Source organism: Oreochromis niloticus, linkage group LG11 (genome assembly GCF_001858045.2).
Source record: "Oreochromis niloticus isolate F11D_XX linkage group LG11, O_niloticus_UMD_NMBU, whole genome shotgun sequence".
Lineage (NCBI taxonomy): Eukaryota > Metazoa > Chordata > Actinopteri > Cichliformes > Cichlidae > Oreochromis > Oreochromis niloticus.
This window is the reverse complement of record NC_031976.2, coordinates 8,823,113-8,845,328: the sequence shown is the minus strand read 5'-3', so window position 1 is coordinate 8,845,328 and position 22,216 is coordinate 8,823,113. Positions and strand designations below refer to the sequence as shown.

General features: G+C 40.1%; 1 protein-coding gene across 1 annotated transcript in view; it reads right to left on the bottom strand.

Annotated features, from left to right (window-relative positions):
- Nucleotides 1–337: 337 nt before the first annotated feature.
- cdkal1 (CDK5 regulatory subunit associated protein 1-like 1) overlaps nt 338–22,216 on the bottom strand; it is a 242,918-nt gene continuing 221,039 nt past the window's right edge. The window contains exons 13-15 of the mRNA XM_005450542.4: nt 21,386–21,469; nt 16,768–16,932; nt 338–2,140 (exon numbers count right to left, since the gene is read on the bottom strand). Coding sequence (XP_005450599.1) covers nt 1,979–2,140; nt 16,768–16,932; nt 21,386–21,469 — 411 coding nt within the window. The 3' untranslated portion in view covers nt 338–1,978. The remainder of the gene's footprint in view (nt 2,141–16,767; nt 16,933–21,385; nt 21,470–22,216) is intronic.

The window sequence follows — 22,216 nt, the reverse complement described above, 5'->3', positions numbered from 1 at the left end:
ACAGACAAGACATCAGACGGCAGAGGCATTTTCTGACACACACAACTTTTGACACAAGCCCATAAACAAGCTAAGTGAGTGACTAGAAATAAATATGCGCACACACACACACACACACACACAAATACAGACATACTGGTGGAGACACGTCCCAGTGAAGCGCCACATAAATTGGGGCATGCATTATTAACTGTCTGGGGTTTTTAGAGCTTGCACTGGGACAGCTGTAGGTCCAAACAGCCTGACATTAGAGAGCAACACAGGGAAACTCTATGCATGACAACAACCGAACAATCAATAATTCAATGACTCAGTCAATCAATCAACACTTTGGCAGTTTTACTCATGGCAAATGGATTTTATCCTTTATTTAACAATTCTGGATGGTTGGGACAATAACCAAAAGAAAAAAAAATGACAAAAAAACCATCTACTAACTATAGAGAGTTGTATTGCAGGGTAATTACACCTGAATTATAGAAAGGTGGGAAAACAAACAAACAAACAAAAAAACAAGCAAGTTCTGGTAAAATCCAGCAGTGGGATGACATCGGTGCACTTGAGATTTCTGCTGCTGTCCAACTATATGGATTTTGTCCAAATGTGAATTATTAACCCTATGAATGAATGATGGAGGTGGAATCATACTCGTTATTTAGATTGGCATGGCAGGATACCGCTGCAAGTCAGACACACATGCCTAGAGACCAATTGGTAACCCTCTGGGAACCCTCTGGGAACTACAGATCGCTTGGGAAAATGTGTATTCCCTGCTGTTTGCTGTATCAAAGAGGGTGCTGCACCAAAAACCTCTTTGCTTTGGTTGCTAGCAGATTGCTAGTTACCTATAGTTTATCTGGGCATTAGATGGATGTCCAGAACACTCCCCATCTAGTCGCTGAGCAGCAGTGAAAGTGGGAAAAAGTGTGACGCAAAGTAAAAGTTGTGCTTTATTCCTTTAACCAACAGGTTTAAAAGGAGCAACTTTTACAGTTTCACTACTGCTAGGCAAGCAGTTAGAGTGTGTTTAGAGACAAGTTGGTATCTTCCATGGAAACTACAGGTGGCAACAGCTGCCTGTTGCCTACCAAAGAAATTACAAGGATGTGCAGGACTGTTTACCTCTTTGCGACCAATGTCAACTCAGCGACAGCCAGCAACCACTTGGCAACTGGTGGGGGATTTTTCTACCGCAGCCTGTGGTTGCCAGAGGGTTTCTGACTGTTCTCTAAACCTGTGTGACTGAGGCCTATTGGAGGACACAGAGAACCTTGTATGCTAGAAGCAAAAAACTATATCATATTTGTAAAATGTGTGCATGGTGACACAATGCGTGTCAATAATAAATGAATCCCAGCAGTTAGAATCGTTCGCCTGGCATGTATGCCAAATAGTCTATGAATTATTGTGAAAAACTCTAAACACAAAGCACTTTTTGAACAATGAAACATAAGGTTAACATTTTAAAACAACATAAACGACATTCATTAAGTTCTGAAAATATGTTCATGTCTCACTTTCAAAAATAAATACTCTGAAGTTGTACACACTTTAATCAAAGTATAATGCAGATCATCACTCAGTTTCACTAAATGAAATAAACCAAGCTTAATCACGTTCCAATTTAAAAGGATGCAGAGTGACAGATCAGATTCTCGTACTGATGGTAAAGCCCTGAATGTATGATCAACTGAATATCTGTGTAACCGCAGGATCAGTAGCCATCAGTAAGAACTAAACAAAACACACTTTTACCTTTTTCCTAAGCAAGAAATGGCTCTACTGTCACTGTCACAAGTAATCAGCACTTAAAAAATATTCTAAATAAAATCCTAAATCTGGTGACTTATTTGTACCAAAAAGACTGGTATAAAAGGTGTTCGGTGAAGCAGTTTGATCTTTCACTGTCCATGCCGATAGACTACCAAGAGAAGGTATTGACATTACAATAAAAAAGACTACACACAACAGTCATTGTTCAGTACACTTTCTGTGCAATGTAAGCCAAGATGACTGCTGCCAGCGCGAGCCCGATCCCAATCTTCTTCAGCATTTCTCTGTCCAGAGTATTAGATCCAATGGAGAAGGTGCATGAAGAAGGCGTGGGAGCAGAAACATGGACGCCATTGACCTTTTGTTCCTGTGGGAAGAAAACAAGCAGATTAAAAAAGAATCCCAACACAAATCAGAGAGTTAAGAGAGTTTTTTCTGCACCATTTATAAGCATTGGTAGTTTGAATGATTTAATTTTAGCATCATCTGTGATATGTGAAAACCCATCTCCTACGCCTACACACAAAGAGCTTGATACTGAGGTGGTTCATGTCATGTATATGTATATAATTATGGTGGAATCATCTTTAAAATAAATCAGCTGGCCACAGTCACAAATCAAAGAAGGCTTGACAGCACAGTGAAAAAGATAAAGAAGAGCATTTAAGGACCAAACCCAGCTGTCTTTGAGTCTATTCCACAGCACACACAAGCTATTTCTTTAAATATGACACTTCAGCCAACTAAATAATTTTTTAACTGCAGTTCCTGGACAGATGTGAGGCCAGCCCCAAAAGAAATATCAAAAAATTAAAAAAAATAAATCCATTCATAGATCATACATGTTGATTACTATGTACATTTAGAAATATATCTATGGATGCTGGTATGCTGGCATGATGATAATGACAGGGATTTATCACTTCCTCTGCTTGCTCACTGCTGTCTCTTCCTTACACCTTCTGTCTCTCTCCATCTGTTTCCTCTCTAGAACTCAGTTTCATGTGGAAAGGAAAACAATAATAAAGTGAATTTAAAATGCAGTGCTTGTTTTAATACTTTGTGGATGAAAGCATTCATAAAACTGGCCATTTGCTTATGCAAATGAGTGCATTTCAATTATGATGCTATTATCTCTGTGTAAGCAGTTAATGCAGTTTTGTAGTGATCCAATTACTGCAGAGTGCTGTCTATTGAATGGAGCTGATGTTGAGAAGGTGCGCTGTTATGTAGTTAGAGAAGCCTGGATTGACATGAGGAAAGAAGAGGGATGTGATGGTGTTATAGCAGCACGGCTGAAGCGAGACTGTGGTAAAAAGACAGTGACTGCATTTGTATTACAGTGAAATAATACTGCTCTGCTACAGCTATCAATTCAGCCTACAATATCAATATCCTAAAATCAAGAACAAAGCAACCTCCCAAAAATCAATAAGAGGAAGCATTAAGCCAAGAATACTGAAGCAAATGGCTACAGATAGTCTGGTTCTGTTATTTAAGTGGCACTTACAATGCTGTATAATCAGACAATCGGCAATATGTTAGTTAACTTGATGTTGATAAAAATGGTGATATACATTATGGCTCAGACCTCAACACCCTCAACCTCTGGTCAACACAACTACTGCTACACTCAACCTCTGCGAAAACACTTATGATTGCAAGATGACAGCAGAGGTGACCTGGTGGGAGGAAACTTGTCTCCAAACAATCTCAGTCCAGTTTGTACCAACTGCAATAAATCTGAGACAGATTGCAAACATGTTGCAATTAGTCTGAGTCAGCCTGCACTGATGAACCCAACTCGTCACCACATCTCTGCAGTAGTGGACTCGACTTAGCTGGTTGCCAACTGGTTGTATTCCAATTACATTGCTATATAAAAGTAAGGTTGCCAAACAGTTATGTCATTTTGCAGTTAAACTGCTGTCCTGGAGCAACTAAGTCACTATTTGTGGAAAAATTAGGACTGAATACAAGTACTTAATGTCAATTTCTCTGTATATAGACGGCAATAGATTTGCAATTTTCACCAGTTTAATTAACTATATTATCACAAACAGAATGCAAAGAAATGCCAGCCTGACCACCTTTGAGTGGTCAGACCTGGTCCCTGTTGTTGAAGAAACCATTTCAAAGGTAACAACAGTGCAAGTTCATTGCACACAACTGCAAAAGTTTTGGTCGTGCCGCAGTCTCCAACTACTGTCTGTTTCAATATTTTGTGAACGTTCATAAAAGGCTTTTATCCGTTAGACTGATTTCTAATATTTACATAGGTAAATATGTAATATATGTTCAGTGTGCAGTCCTTCATTTACATTTGTTATCTCATTATGTTAGTCAGGTTACCCACTCCTGATCCAAAGCATTTTTTTAAAGTTAGATTTAGCAATTTCCATGTTTGGCATGAAACATTTCAACAATGTACATGATCACGTGACGTTCAAAAATGCAGTTTGTGGCGAGAAAAACATCAAAAACTCATTTCAGGCCTTGATAGCTGTAATAATTCAGTTAGTAACACTGAATATTAATCACTAGCCCAATTTCTCTCTGGCCTCCACCCACCGTCATTGATCATCATTCTGTTTGATTACACATTTATATGATTTTATTGTAATGTATGAGAGCGGAGACCTTAGGTGTGATTTGAAGCTAGGCTAATTAATTGATTGCTTTATAAATAAATAATCCTTCACGGTGTGGTACTTTTAATTTCAGCCTTAAACAAATTGCAAGAAGAGGAAGACAGGGAGACAATCGATCCAAATGTCCTTGTTCGTGTACGTTTCCTCCTGCTTGGTGCATGGTTTAAAATATGCCATCATCTTCATATTCCTCGTCTCTTTAACACGTAATAAGTGGTGTTTCCAATTTTCCGTACCTTTCAAGCTTTAGGCCAACAAAGAAAGAATCCAAAATAAAAAGAGACTACAGAAATCAACTCAGACTTTACATACAAACCTAACATAGTTTTTACCCCTGGACTGAGAGCAAAACAATGGCAAACTTTGTTAACTACAAACACCTACCTGCATGTACACTATATATTCATATGAAACTGAGCATCACTGCACGCCTACACGTGTTGCATGCACATGGCTGCGTGAGTGAGCAGCCGCACAGTGTCTGTCCTCTGCCTCTCTATCCTCCGCATTACTCTCGCTCCCCTCTACTTGCTGGAGGTTGTGAATGCTACCTTGCCACCCACTCTTTTCCTGAACACACTGTCATGAATGGGTTCCTCTGTTACGGGCACACAATGGTGAATGGATACTATAACCGACAACGCCTAGGTGACACATCTCTAAGTCACTTACAGTAACTTCAGACAATGATTCGAGAGAGAATCTGTAACAGTCGACTAGCTGACGCAGCCACATTTGCTTAATGTTAGGATCACAGCTTGACTCCCTAATGGCAAAGTGATACGCTGTTTTGTTTTTAAAGATGCTTGAAAACAATAAACATGCATTCAGGTACAGTGGCAGAGCCTCATGACTATGAGAATTGTATCATGATGGATGAACCTCATTCAGATTTGGATCACCCATCCTCTCTCATCCAGAACATCATATTTATAAAGTTCTTTTCTGTGAAGATACATGCTAAGTATTGTTAGTATGGTAATATAGTATTATTAGGGATAGTAGTGATAGTTTGGCCGTGCACACCACACTGGGCAGAGAGGGCAGCTGAAAAGCATGTGTGCCCAAAAAACCCTTATCAATAAAGACCCGTCACCTTGCAACGGCGGGTGTGTGGGTCCTTCTTCTGTCACAGATAGGTTTTAAAAGAAAAGACATGGCAGATGAGGAAAAAGTTACAAGACAAAGTAAATATTTAATTACCACTGTGACAAAAGAAGAAGTTTATAAAGCGTAAAGGACTAATGAAAGAGAAATAAATATGCTGATAGGCCAAGAACACCACCTTCTCCTCTATGCTTCTATTTATCTGTCTCTCTGCAGGTGTCTTTTAACAATGGGGTGCCAGAAGAGACACTGAACAGTACATTCGAAAATCTATTACTAGTAAGAGGGATAAGTGAAAATCCAAGTGCCAGTAGGTGCGTGTCAGCACAGTAGGAAGCAGCGGAGCAGAAGAGCAGAGAGGAGAGAAGGAAAAACTGAGAAGAAATGAGAAGCGCAAGATAGGGAGCCCCCCCCCCCCCCCAAAAAAAAGAGATGTGGCTTTCAGTGATAGTTTACCACCTGCTAGCTGGCATGCTGAGTTTGTGCATTTCTGTGAGAAAGACAGCTGGCATTTGTGAGTGAGTGTGTGTGTACATGTGGAGACCTGTGGTAGATAATGTCTGTCTCTCTGCTCACAGCAGTAGAACACAGCAAAATAATCCCCCTGAAAATCATCTAACACTACACCAGGAGTACAGACTGGCTAGCACAGCTAGATACTTTTCCCTCAAGGTCTAAGGCTTCTCAAATGTCTGTTTCTTGGAGAAAAAGAAAGAGAGAGCGAGCGGGAAAAAAACAGAAAACCAAAACTCTTGCTCCAGTTCCACATATGCACCTTTTTTAAAACAAAATCTGCCTGCGCGTCTGCTGCAGCCTTTGCCAATACACTGACATATTCGCACAAAAACACACACTGTGAAATGCACAACACATCACGAGAGCCAGGAAGCACAGTGCACAATGGTCACATTTCTCACATGATCCTCACCAGCTGTCAGTGTCACTCTAGACACACACAGACCATGGAAGTTGGTGCGTGCGCGCATAAACAGATACTGTAACAGGCTCCTTAGTCACGGCTGATTCAACAAAGCCATGATGACAATCACAGTGTGCTGTAGCTGTATTTACAACAGAAAATAGGGACAGTCGGGAAAAAAGGAGGAATTGCAAATTAGACAGATTTTTTTCTCACCAAAAGGTCATTAATCTAAAACCAAAGATGGAAAGAGTGATTTACCCTAATGTGTGAAAGTCTCAGGGCAGCAAAGCTAGAGCACTAACAGCTATGCTGCTGAGGGCTGGCAGTGTAGTGTGACCCTCCTGCCTTTGCAAAGCTTCCAACCCCAGGGGAAACCCTAGTTCTTACTAAAAATGTCTGCAAATCACCACTGCTGATAAGGATGCTATTTCTTGACATCAACAATTAATTGAAGCTTTCTGTAACTGAACTATAACTAGTCAACTTTTAGCATTTACCTCTATTCAAACTTGGTTAAAGTTAGCCATTCACTTTTGACATTTTGCCATCAATTTTTGGGGTTATTTATTGTGTTATTACTGATGTCTATACTCTCTAGTCAAAATGTCATCATTTATATCAATAAATCAACTTTCAACAGTGGATAGCTGCACTTCAGGCCTTTAAGTAAGTACCACACTTAAAATAGACTTTGCCTCCAAAGGACTCTTGATAAAAAGCAAAAATGGACGATACATCAATCAGTCCATCAATTTATAAACTGCTTAGTCAACTCAGTGTTTTGTTAATTTATGCTAATCTGCCCAATTACTTTTGAGTCACCCTCTTAAGAAAAGCCTGAACACCACAATCCCACAGTGTAAAAATTGTGTCATTGTCAAAAAAATGTTTGGGCCAAACTGTTGTGCAGACTCACTTTTATCCCACAATGGCTCAGAAAATCACAGCCAATCAATGGAAACTAATCAGTTCTATTCTAAACACAGTCTACAAAATGTTTTCAAAACTAAAGGTAAGAGTTTTCTGTGATGTGATTTTTATGTGTGTGTGTTTTTAATTGTGTTGGTTGTTTCCACAGTTGTAGAGTAAGTTGTCAGAAACAATCTGTATTGGAATGCAATTTGTAACATAATTACCACACTAATAGACATTAACTTTAATCAAAATGATCTCAAGAGATTTGGTACGGACACTCAAGCCCTAACCAGCTTCTATCACTGCAGGACTAATGATAACTTGTCATTAAAACACCATGACACACACATCTTGGTCTACATACAGTCATTGCTTGTATAGAGTGTATACAACACTTGTCTATAAAGCTGTTCACACAGAGACACAAACACATATGGTTTGCACAGTTTACAGTTACTGTAACTAAATACAGAAGAGCACTACATGTGCTACACTATAGTGTTGGGTGTGCAAACACATGACTGATCAAACACATGGCAGGCAGTCACACACAGACAAACAGGGGAAAAAGGCACATGTTTTCAGGTACTGGGAAAAGTACACAGACATAACAGCAAAATAGCATTTGCAGATACACACATAAATTTTAAATGAGCAAATGGTGGGATAAAAGGTCAGTGTTAAAGTGAAAAGACTAGTACTAAAAAGAGAACGCACAAGAGAAATGTGCCAGTTTCCATGAAAAAGGTACAAACAACATGCCAAAAGAAAAGACAAGAGCACGAGTGGTGTTTTGGGAATGTTTTCTTGTTGGGGGGAGAAAAAGACAGAATAAAAGATGGGCTGGGATAATGCTTTAGCCACCTTGCTGTTCAATGCTTTATACCTTTTGAAGATGCTGGACTTGTTAGTGGTGTTGGAAAATGAGCTGACATGTCAGAAAGCGTAGCTGTATTGCTCAATTTTTGTGTCTCCCTGGAAACGCCTCTGTTATCATTGGTGCTACATTAAGTTGTCAACTTGATATGGATGTTTCTTTAATTCCCCCGTGTTTTATCTATTTGACTGTGCTGTCTTAGCACTGACTTCTCTCAGTCTTTGTACTAATTTCCGTTCCTTGTGTCCACTACAGATATCCACTTGCATTATTTTATGGTTTTGGTATTTTCTGTTTTAAATTTCCAAAAAAAGGATAACGGTTAAAGTAGTTAACAGCTCTCACGTATAATACTAATAAAAAAAATGGACAAATCTCATAAATCAATAACTTTTTGACACATATTACTGCCATCAAATCATTGCTTTCTGCCCTCCACCCCCACTTCTGCCTTGTGCTCTGTCATCCTGGAAGAAACGCTTTCTATCTGGACAGAAATATTGCATCATAGGATAAAAGGTGATTAGTAATCCTTCTCTATGTAGCGTCTGTAACACCGAGATGACACACTAAGCTCAAGAGGAGGACACACTTATAAATAAAACACAAGACATGGATGAGACACTTAAAAATGTAGTGGTGTTTGTTTACAATGCCCACGCTTGGTTATGGCTATGAAAGCATGCTAAAACATAAAGACTGCTCTAAACTGAACAGATCGTTCCTCTTTCACACAAACCGGTTTAGGAGTTCGTTTCTTTTTTGCATTTACATTTTCCACCCGTGGTTCAAATATTAAAAGCTGTTTGAACTCTTTGACATTATGAAGCAGAATGAGGATTTGCAATGCAATCTGACATATTAGGCTGGAACACAGAAAACACACCTGACTGATATTTTGATGGCGTAACATTTTGCTCTTAAGTGGAGCCGCTGTAATGTAACTTGACACGCTAAATGAAATGCTTAAAAATAACGATCCCTGCTGTTTTGAAGGCAAAACAAATGATCTGCTATTAGAGTAAACAAAGTGAAGCAAAGGCCAAGCAAAACCCTTTGACATTTTAAATATAAGGTTTAAAAATAGACCAATTTCAGAGGATTAACCGTTCCCTGACCAGAAAATTACATCCCGATCTTTGATTTTGGCTTCTTTCTTGACAAAGCAGATGACAACACGTGAGGATAACGCAACATCAAAGCAAGAACTCACAACAATTGCACGTCAGTCCAGAGGAACAAATACAGAAAAGTGAACTCCTACAGAGAAATACTGACTCTGTGTGCATCACGAATGCTTCTGTTTTGTTTATGTGATGATTGCGTGTGTGTAAAAGAAGTGCCTCATACAGCCCGCGGCCAGTCGAGTCTGCCAGGCACACTGGGGGGAGACAGCACACGCAAGTATGTGCTTAGAAATGTGCACGTATAAGAATCAACATGTGTGTATAAGCTTCTTTTTACCATTGACTACTGCTATATGCAAGTGTGTCTGAGTTTACGTACTATAAACATTATGATGCAAAGCAAAGGCAATCCCACCCACACGCTCTGTACTAAAACCCCTTTTTTCCTAGTTGCATTTAGAAGATCTATTTCAAAAACTACAAACTGACCAGATGCCTTCTCTTGCTGGGAATTTACATCGAACGTAAAGAAGGAGAGAGAGAGGAAAAGCTGGCAAATTTCACTGTTATCCTGCCAATTTGTGGTTATGGAGGAACATTGTTCACTACCTAGATTCTTCCCTCTTTCCCTCCTCCAGATCTCTCCCTTTTACATTCTGCCTTCCATACAAGCTGTCAATTTACTCTCTTGAGGGAGCACAGCAGTTTTCTTCTCCCTCTCTATTCTCTTGGTCTTCTTGAGGAAATATGCTGTGAAAAGAGCTGATTATTATATGGCACTCCAAGCTGCTTCTCTGAGTCTTGATCTCTCCATCTAACTCACTCTCTCGCCATCATTCCTGCTTTATTTTCCAGTCTCTCTCTCTCTTTGTGTCTCTCATTCAACCCCTTCCCATCATTTAATTTCATCTGCGGATGAGGACTGGTGAAGAAACTTTTTCCTTCACCATGATGTGCTTTCTTTGCTATTGTGTCTCACCAAAAGACTCATTACTGTCCTTCCCCTCATGTTGAAAGTGCTATTTCTGTGAATGAAGGACTAACAGGTGTAGAGAGAGTAACAGTGAGAGAGAGAGCGAGAGACTGGGAGAGAGGAGGAAGATGTGATCCATCTCAATAAAAGAAAAAGTATGGTGTGATTAATGCTTTTTATTACATGGTGGAAAAAAAGCACACTTAGCAGTTTATAGATCTTAAGGTGGCCGACATGAGGTTCAACAATACACACAAAAAGATCTATACATAAAGTGATGTTCTTCCTCTCTCTGTAGAAAATCAAAAGTGTTTCTTGTCCAGTGTTTAAAGCAAGAAAACACAATTTACAACACTTTGGCATTAGCTACACAATAAAACCAAAACGTCCAACAGAGGTTTTGTGTTTTCTGTGGATTTTGCCTCATCGGGTCCATAAAAGCATCTTCACAGACACACATTCTTCGCAAAAAAAGTTTGGGATGCTTTTGGATCACTATTAATTTATCCACATTACTCATCCATCCGTAACTGTAATACATTGTTGATATATTCACACATCCATGCACCTATTAAACTAACTCATCCACCAGTTTTGGGCAACTAAGCCACATTCATCCAAATATATTTGTCGCTTTTTCCCAGCTATCCACGCAGGCTTTCATATCCTATTCTTCTATAAATGCATCCATCTATCCATCTGCCCATGATGCTTCTTACTCACACACATCACTACATGCTGGCTTTTGTGCAATCATTTCTCTCCATTTCTGACATGAAAGATATCTCACTTTGGACATTACAGACCTCAGTCCTTTCCCCTGCCTATCCCAACCACCCACTTATCTGCCACTTTCTTTTTCTCATTTTTTTTTTTTTCCTTATATTGCTCCTCTGCATCTTAGATGAAATGACAAAGCTCAGATTCTTTCCTTCTATCAGCCATCCAGTTATCATGCACGTCATCACACACCGTCTCTTATCCTGCTCTTTTTTTCCTTTTGCCACAAGCCTGCAATTATAGGCCCTGCCAAGACACGGGAGTGAATATGTGCCTTACCGCAATCACTCGTTCGTCTCACACTCCACCTTTTTCTGCAGTGGACTCAGCTGCAGACACTCACTGTCACACCTCTCTCTCGACCTCATTTGTACATATTGAAAACAATATGAACCAAAAAATTCCAAATTTTAATTAATCACTCCATAACTAACTCCATCTGCTGCCACTGCGCTTCTACCTCAGCCCTTTTCCCCATTACTGTTTCTTACAGAATGGCTTCTTGACAGCCACTGAAACCACTTCTGATGAGGCTTCACTGAACAGTAGGTCAACTGTATCAAGTGAAGGGTCAGATGCATCTCTCGGGTCCTGTGTCAGGCATTTAGTGGATTTATAAAGGATATAGCTTACAGATACTGTTCAACTGACATATTAATTTTTTTTCTTAACTTTGGAATTTTTAATAGACTCAACTAACAAAATGGGAAAACAATTACATGTTTTTGCAGCAGGCCCCTAACAATAAATGCCTAAATATAGTATTTAAAATTGTTTATCTGCTACACTGTCTCGATCTACGTCCCTACCCTCACCTATGGTCACGAGCTGTGGGTAGTGGCCGAAAGAACGAGATCGCGGATACAAGCGGCAGAAATGGGCTTCCTCCGAAGGGTGGCTGGCTTCCCTTAGGGATAGGGTGAGAAGTTCGGCCATCTGGGAGGGGCTCAGAGTAGAGCCGCTGCTCCTCCACATCGAAAGGAGTCAGTTGAGGTGGTTCGGGCATCTGACAAGGATGCCTCCTGTTCCGGGCATTTCCTACCGGGAGGAGGCCCCAGGGCAGACCCAGGAAAGGCTGGAGAGATTATATCTCTCAGCTGGCCTGGGAACGCCTTGGTGTTCCCCTGGACAGGACGGAGGTGGTGGCTAGGGAGAAGGAAGAAGATGGATGGCTACACTGTCTCTTATGTGTAGAGACAAAAATGGCTTATTCCTTAAGTTAGGTGCCTTTTTTGCCTTGTCGATTCGTAGATCAGCGTTACGTGGCTTAGTACAAGGACTTGACTTAAAGAAGTCCAGACGCTTTTCTTTCCAAGCTCCTTAGACTACGATGACCTGGATGACTGAGAACCTTCACAGACATATGGCTCAAGATGACTTTGAAAAATGAAAAAGTCTGGAACCTGGGAAGGAAACGGTGTGGCTTAAGAATACTGAACAGCACTGTATATAAAAGTAATGCGTAGCAAAATAAATTTGCACAAGCAAAACTTTTTCATTTTCTTTATTATCTTTTCTTCTCATAGTTCACTTCGATCGGTAAAAAATTAGAACTGCTATAAGAAAGCTTAACAACTGTAGTTTGGTGTTGTTCATGCATTCGCAAGCACACATGCAGTGACACCAAGCCGTGTTTGTTGTTAAAGTAGGCCTTGATTTGTAATTCTAGTTTAATGCAGCTCCAGAGCATATGGGATTGACACGAGCAAACTGTGTACTGAGTGAGTACACGCACAGCCGTCAAAGACCTTGCAAATACCATTTATCCAGCTCTTTCTCTACAGTACATACAAACATAAAGCATTGTGCACAGGCCATTAATTGTCACGGCAGGCACATAAATAAGCTATTGGTCATCAATTATAATATTAAAAATCACTACATACCAATCTCATCAAGATTGGTCTCGCATATACTCGTACAATAACTACTAATAATAACTTACTACGCTCCGCTTAAGTGCAACAGTACCATTAAGAGCTGACAATGCAGGTCATCAGGATTGCAGATCGTCAGCATCACTGGAGATTTTACTTAATATAACTCAGTGCTTAATTACCAATATGCCATGGAAAGCAGAGAAGCATAAAGGGAACTTTTCAAGTTCAGACACAATATTTAATTACGACAAACACTAATGTTTGCCTCTGTTTGTCTTTTAGCTTGATTTCTTAGTTGCCTTCCTGCAGTTCATTTAATACTTCTCCAAATAAATTCTCTACATTTTGTTGTCATTTGCTAAGTCCTTGACTTGTTCAAGTACCAGCAAATCAAGACAGTCAAAACAGTCAAACTCAAAAACCTTCACAGCATCAGTTTTGTTCGCAAAGGGATATAAAAAAAATAAATAAATAAATAACAAAAAAAAATATCAAGGTTTGCTGTTCAGCTATTGCAATTCCAAAAGATTCTCTCTCTTCTTCCTCTCTGTTAAACTCAACCTCTTAACATAAATTCTCTTCTACTTCTCGGTGACCTTATCTCCCTTCTCACCTTAAAACATTCCAGAATTTCACCTTGGGTGAGGGAATAGCTGGAAATATATGTATTTGCCCATTAAGCATGAAAAACAGTGTGCAGGTAGAGTGCTGGGTTGTTCCTGGATCTGAATGGGCATTCAATATGTGAATATTTCCAACAGTTAGCACAATCGACCCACAATTAGTCTGTGTTGCACTATTTACACCATTTATATATGTGCATCCCTGTTTCTTTGTTTTTGTTTTTTTTACCATTACTTAGTCGATTGTTGACAGTTTGAGCTGTGGTCCATCTGTGGCAAAGATAATGATCAAGTATGGACATCTAACAGTCCCCGTCTTGTTAAACCAAGTCAAAGTTCCATGAATCCGAGTTTAATCAAGCTTAGGGATGCTGGAGTGTAACTGCCTCCTCTACAGAGGTTTTCGAGAAAACAAGTTACCAGTAGACGTTTGGGTAAACTGGTTCTATACAGGCTCATCGTTTCATTTGAAGGGATAACTGGTGTGTTGTTTTTTTATTTTTTCATTTTCTTTTAGTGCTGCCTGAGGTGATTTTGGTTCGTCTATCCTGAAGTATGATCTGATGTGTGTGTATGAATTTATGGGCAACTAAGAAAATCCACGTTTCTTCAGTGCCCAACAAAATAAGGCCTGGATTATTGTGTAAGATTTTCTTTTGAAAGACTGCAAGTGTTGGAGAATGAAGCTGGGTGAGGGGCGAATGCATGTGTGCTGGATGACCTGCGGGACTCATAAAGCTAGTAGTTTTACAAGGCCTAGTCTCCTCTTCTGAACTTTTTACTGCTGAGTGACGTGCCACTTGGCTTCCTGTGAAATCCTTCTTTTCCCTTTCTTTTTATCTCAGTTTCTGCTCTCCATTTCTCTTTCTGCTTGCTTTCCTCTTCATCCATGCCCCCTCCCACCATGTCTCTGTCTGTTCCTTTCTTCCCCTCCCTCTACGTCTGGCAGTAAAGGCTGATGGAGTGTGAAATTAGAAAGTGTATCATATTCTGCTCTGTGGCTCCATGTCCTGAGCTATAAGCTATAGCTAGTCAGAGTGAAAAATAACATGCAGTGAAACAGATACATTAACATGGTTTTGTGTGTACGTGTGTGTGTGTGTGTGTGTGTGTGTGTGTGTTGAAAAGGACAGTTTAGCCGGCCTGCAGCTTATCTGAAATTACTTATCTCACGGATGATACACTGGGGCTTCTTCCTAAACTACAGGACTGAGCATAGATTCAAATTATGGACACACATAAATACACACATGACTCAGTTGCTGAGTGCACACAATTTGAATAGCCTGTTGTAAACAAAATTTTAATAGTTTTGATAAAGAAAGTGCGCAGAGTGAGAGCTAGATCCTCTCACTAATTGAAAAAGACAAGACCCCAGTATTTGATTAAATACATGCACAGTCACAAGAAAGAGTCTGTGGACCAAGATTTCTGTACTTACTACTGATACAATGTAGGACCTTCATCTGATTTGCAAAATACATAGAGAACTGAGTGTAAGATGAATCCACACCACACTTTATGAGCAATGAATGCACCCTAATCCTGATTTTAAAAATTTTTTGTGACTGTATATATATGTTAGGTGTACCTGCTGCACATTACATTTGCTTCCAACACAATCCACCGTCTCAGATTCACTATTTGTTCCACCTTGGATAACTATCAGTTTGCTTACTGTGTAGCTTACAAGGAGCAACCTACAAACCTTGTTTTCCAAGATGCTGTGGCCGACTTGTTCAGAGCACTTGGGAATTTTCCCACTATCCACCAAGTTGGCTATTAGAACAGGAACCAGTAGTACCACATCATGTGAAGTGGTCTTAATATAAGGGAACACTGGATCATCAAAGTATATCATGGAGTCACTTAAACTTCAGGGCTATAAATGTGTCCACTTTGGAAGCGTAAATCACTTTCACCTGCTTTGGTGCAAATTAAAGTGACAGCATTTGCACTGGAGGGTCAACAACAAAACAAATGTCCAAAAATAAAATAAAAATAAAATAAAAAAAGAGAGTGTCTTTGGAGCCACAGACCATTGGTACTTTTCTTGTCATTCCTGGTATTATGGGAAAGTACCTGCAATCCATTCACATTGCACAGGTGTTCCACTTCTTGCAGTAGGACATTTACATTGGCGCAAGAAGCTTTTTGTGTCTCCCAGCACACTCTCAAGAATAAGGAGTAAATAACGTACACAAGAACAGCTGGACAGGTCTGTAAAAGTGCATCAACCCAGCACCAAGACCCAAATCTGCTCTTTTGTACAAGGAGGAGCAGGAGGAGCTCTACAAGAACCCTACAACATGCACATAATTAACCTACTGTGTTAGCATACGGTGCTGTGTACATATTCGCACCGTGCAGTGAGCACTCCTGTGCACAGATCATAATAAAGGGCCAAGAACGCTCATGCCACCCTCACGGAGGCCGATTCTGATAGGCTGAGTAGTAACATGCACAAGTAGCCTGCTGCATGCATTTTATGTCTCCTCCTGTTCCTCATCACATAAAGCAGCAGATACCATGTCTTGTTGCTGGCTCAGTGCCCTTCTATGGTCATGTCCACCTCTCCTTCACACTCATGAGACTTCACACTGCTGAGACACAAAACTTCTTGTGAAGGCATGTGCAGAAGTGCAGTCCTGGAGGAGCAGGTCTGCTTGTGCAGCCTGAATGGGCTGTAGCTACGGTCACATGGGCACACTAGCCTAAAGCGAAAGTAGAGAGAAATTAGTCAGGAGGGAGAAGGAGAGAGCACTGATCTGTAGCCAACACGCACAAAACTTCCCTTTTTGGGGGTCGTGTTATTTTTGCCTCTCCAGTGGACTTGTCATTTTTATTTGCACCAGAGCAGGGATAATGGACTCACAGTGATTTATACTTTGTAACTTGACACACTGATATCCCTGAAGTTTACCTTATATTGTGTTATACTGTGATCATCTGGTGTTCTTCATTTTTTGAACAGGTGTGTTTGTGTCCAAGGTATATATGAATATTTGAAAGACGATCTCTGTTTGTGCATCCATTTTAAAAAAATGTCATAGCACCATAATGAGTGACCAACAAGACAATGACACATCTAGGCATTCATTTAATTACTGTAACTGTAAGCATGCATGTATGTGCTTACCTGCAGCAGACCAGACACCTCTCCTTTCTGAAGCGGCATGGCAATGGAAGGAGTGAACGGCTTACTGTCTTCAACTGGTTTGCCTTTCATGAAGTGTTTTCCTGCCTCATAGATGTCCACCACAATCATCTTTCCTTTAAACTCCACCCTTTTAGGTACCAGCACCTGCAAATCGGAGGACATCATAAATGACATCACTGCAAAAAATTACATAAATAAAAAACACATTAAGGTAGAATATAATGGATACAATTTTGTTGTTTGCCACTTAGTCACTGTCTTTGGAGCACATGGAAGATAACTAAAAGACTTTACTGTGACTGACATAAAAAAGCAGACCTATATAACCATCCACTCTACCAGATAATGTTCCCTGGTTCTTCACATTGTCAACCTCCATATTGATTTAGCCAGTCCTCGGCTTCACAATAAAAACCAACAACGACAACAGCAGAAAAAAAAACAAACAAAAAACCCCCAACTGAGTGCTTTCACTTCCATTTATGGAAGACCTCAAGGTCGACAAGTACAGGAACAGCTGGGCGCTAAACCAGAGGGAAGGATTTGCTGGTTTGTCTTATTATTTCACCATGGCAACTACACATCTTGGCTGATCACAGCAGGAAGGAAAGGGAAAACAAAGAGTTATAATTACGGATTCATGTGGAAGGGAATTTGTTCTTAATGACTTATTCCTGTAAATAAAGACTGTATGAAAATACTTTTTCCTTCAAAGACAATTTCAAACTAGCTACAAAGTCAACAAGCTGATAATGATGTATGGTGTATGATTATCGTGCCGATTTACTCCCTTTCTTCGGCTCTTCTTTTCAGATTCAGTCGTTTTATGTAGTAAACACTAATTAAATGATTTGGTGTGCGTGCATTTTTGAAGGATGTCAGGCAGTTATGAAAAGTAATCACTGCAAAAGTGTGACTTTCTTTGTAAAGAAGGCACAATTTCTATCAAGCTTTGTGAACACCTTAGGAGAATAATAGCAGATGTAAATCCATCCACCTAGATGGTTTACATCTGACACTACACAATAACCTTTGAAAAAGTTGTTTGAGAACTTGTTAGCATATTATTATACATCATTAAAGATAAAGATGATGTACAAAATAAATAATGATGATAATAACATGGCATGTCACTGATCCTTGTCCCTGCTATAAGTCCTGTAATGTTTTTGCTTAATCCTTTCCAAGGACAGATCAGAGTTTGGGTCATCAGCCTCAGACATGCTGGGAATTCAATGTCTTGTACACATTGGCTTCAGCAAGGCGCTGACGTGCCGACTCGGATCATCCGGTGGTCCGTCTAACCATTACACCACTCTGCAGGGCTGAGGCACTGACTGAGCAGAGAATAGCGTATGAACTGGAGGAGAGATTGTTACTGGTGTGATGGCAGGGGTGCGCCTGCCTCAGTGTTAATCTGTCAGCCTTCATCCAGCTGGTAAAATATGATAGGAGACGGAGCGCTGGCCAAACAGACACAAAGCCAGCACGACGTCTGCCCAATCAACACACCTGCTGCTCAACACTCTGACCACTGAGAGAGGCTGTGTGTGCGCGTGTAAGTTATCAGCAGCCAGACTGTGAGTGGAGAGGTGAAACCGCAGGGCTGTGGAAGAGATAGCTGTCTTTGTGTGTGTGTGTAGGTGAGGGTCATTCGTTGCCCATTACATAGTGATTAAATGATGAAAGAGCTTGTCTGATTTCATTGGAAACCCCCTCTCCTGCTGCCTCACTCAGACACTAACAGATACACACACACACACACACACACACACACACACAGGTGGGTTGGGTACCTATTACAGCCGTCAGGATAGATATCCATCTGATGGTGTAAAAGTGAAACTAGGCCATTTGTTCACTCTCACACCTCTCTCTTCCTTATTCCCCATTTCCTTCAGCCCACACATCCTCCTCCTGTCCTTTCCTTTCCTCTCAAACTCACTGTTTCTTTTACAGTTCAACTACCTTAACTTCCCTTTGTCATCATCCATTATTCCATCCATTTACACTTTTATTGCTACGCAATCTTTTTAGCAATAATAACACAGGTTTTAGAATAATTAGCTCTGTATGGATCAATATGGTAAGAATTAAAGTGAGGCTGAACTCACAACATCTGTAATGTATAATGTGTATGAACTGGAGATCAGTGAGCTGCCTTAATGGTCCCATATAACGCTCCTTTTGGACAAGTTAATGTCTCCTGAGTGTATCTGTCATGTTTCAGGTCACCACCTTTTGTTTTCTCTGCCATGTGTTGATTAACCTCTCTGTTTTAGACTGATTCCAAATGAAGCTGGTTGTAACTTTCAGTCTGTTGCCCATGACCCCTTTCATGCCCTTTTCCTGTGACTTACCTACTATTGCTATGAACACCTGGGTTAAAACAGAACAAATGTGTCTGCAGTGAGACCCATAAAAGTGAGCGTGTAAGAGGAAGAGCCAGTGCTTTATGAGCACTCGTTTCATAAACATCACCTAAGGCTACGTCCATCGTTTTCTCTCTGTTTTGGCCTCCCGTCCACACTGAGACGGCGTTTTCCCCGAAGGAAAACGCATATATTTGAAAATGGTGCTTTTGCGTCGCAGTGTGGAGAGCAAAAACTGAGAGTTTCTAAAACGATGACGCATGTTAGTCATATGATGCAGTCATGTGACCAATTAAACTACGATAGCGGAGGGCGTTATACAGCAGTTGCTTTGTTTGCTCTCAATTTTGACAGCCCTACTAAAGACTAATATCAGTCTGTACACGCTCCAGATAGCTTTTCTTCAAATTCTTCAATTCTCACTCGCTTTTGCAACTTTGTACTTTTGTGTTACTCGCAGCAACAACTCCACCTCATTGTTATTCCATTTTAAAAAAAACGTGCTTTTCCTCAACATTTTGCCGGAAAGTAAATAAGCGGCAGACAGAAATGAGGCAGGTCGAATCTTCTTGCGTTTCACGCATGCAGAGTACTGGAACGTAAGCGTTTCTGGCTGTTTCAATGTGGACGCACAACTCTCTGAAAACGACTGAAAACGCTCGTGTGGACACGGAGGGTTTTCAGACGAAACCGCCGTTTTCAAATCTATCCGGGCTAGTGTGGACGTAGCCTAAGTGAGAAAAAAGCTTGATTTTATCAGACAATGTTGTAGTTACAAACTTATTAAATGGCTATTTTTGCAACGAGAAGTAGGGATCACTTTGTAAATGATGGGAAGCACGACATCCCACTACAAGTTACTGGCAGCTAATTAAATTGTAGTCTTACACGTGGGCTCTTACACCTATAAAAATGCAAAAATTCTTCAGGAATGATTTGAAGAAGATGACTGATTTCCAGGTGTTCCCTTTCCCCGCATTCCCAGTCTAATTCATACCGAGCATCTGTTTGATGTGCTGACAAGACAAGTGTGATTCATGGAGTGTGCACCTCACCACTTACAGGACTTATGGGACTATTGCCTGTGGAGTCTGTTTTAACAGCACTAGAGCGTCCCAAACTATTTTAGGCAAATGTTTAAAGTGTTTGCATGTTCAGCAGGAGTATGGATATTTCAACGGAAGAGGGTCAGAGACTGCGCTTAAGTACGGTCAGCTGACACACATGCCAAGATATTCACAAATCCACGCACGCATTTAGGAGTGCGCACTCACGCAACGCACACATGAACCGAGTAACACTTGTAACTGAAGTTTATAGCCTACAGAAGAAGGTGCAAAGGAGGAGGAGAAGAGGGGAGGAGAGGGAAGTGGAAGGGAGGAAAAATTATTACCATCCTTTGCCCTCCCTGCTAATAAAAAGCATAACTTCAAACATGTTTCTGATGATGGTTAAAGCAGGAGGAAATTGATTTATTTGAAGATGTTTTAAAGTGAATTTTTCACAGGTTGAGAGAGGGTCTTTGAAGCCACGCAAAGGTATATGTGTGTGTGAGTTTGCAGGATGGAATGTTCATGTCTTTAGGGCTGACCTTAATGTTAGTACAGTCAAAAAAAAATAGTACTGCTGCTATCAGCCTCCAAATGCTGCCATGACCACCGCAGGGTGTATGTGTGTATTTGTGAGAGTGTTTGATATTATAACTAACCTAGTTTACTCAATACAAGCTCAAGCATCTGACACCTAATGTGACTAGTCCTGAGACTTCACAGTAAACCTTCTTAACTGAGGATTAAAATGAGGAATAGTTGGAAAAGTTTCACATTGAAAGAACATATTCATTAAATTATTGATTAATTTCCGCTATAGTTTTCTATGGAGGAAAGTGTATGTGGAGAGCATCTTAATCATTATTGATCCATACAGTGCAAGCTTGGCTAAATGGTTCTTTAGCAGACAAGCTATTCATAAAAGCCAGTGCACTTAGGTTAAATTTTCACTATCAAAATAGGACATTTTTTTAAAATATTACCACACTAAAATTCATACTTTTTATTTTGTAGAGAATAATTAAATTCAGCAAAGGTACAGCTCACAGTTATCCTCACTGGCTCCTTGAGATTGCATTTAGGAAATATATTCGATATATAAACGGTGAGAAACAAACACGATTTATGGACTCTGTGCTTGAGTCGTTTGTTAATGTATCTGGACAATAATCTTACCTGTTCGTAGTACTTGTTGTGAGCCACATAGTATTGGGAATCAAATGACTCCTCTGTCACCAACACATGCTGTCTCTCCCCTACCTGCACAGACAGAGGGAGGAAGAGTGAAAAGGAGAGAGAAGTTATTCAATGGATTGACTCAGACGAAAAGAAAAAAATTTACTATATTAAAGGTGGACATCAATTAACCATTCACAATAAACAAGCTGTAAAGGCATTTGATTTAAGCTCATCCAGTAAAACTGTGTTAGTTTTGCGGAAAAAGAACACATTTACTGCTGCAGCGTACACATGCACAGCAGACGTTTACGAATGTCTGCCGTGCATAGATGCGTTGGCTATGGGGTTGCAGTTTTTGTTACATAGGCCGCGTTTCTTCTTCAGTTTTAATTCAAGCAAGCTTCCTCAGTCAAGCTTCTATTCACGGAGATCCAAAATTCAATACAAGCTTTGCTCTTTCACATTTTTTCAAGTTTTATGTTAGTGCCCGCCGTTCACCTTTTAATTAAAATTTCAAGGTTTCAGAGCCACTTCAGTTTTAGTGCTTTGCAAAGGGATGGCGAGCACTATTCAGTTCAGGAAACTGCATTTAAAAAAAAAGAGAGAGAGAGAGTCTATACACGATACAATTCAAATGCATACAGAAAACAGTCTATTCAGGATATCAGAAAATCAAATACTACAAGGTCTCCCCATCCAGCAATTTAGTGTTGGATGAAATGAGAGAAAGCACATTTTTGTTGAGGAATGTTGTTGACTCTACGAAGGATTAATAGAAGAGTAGAGGAACTTTTTTGAAAGTTCTACAGGAAAGAATAAAACCTATTT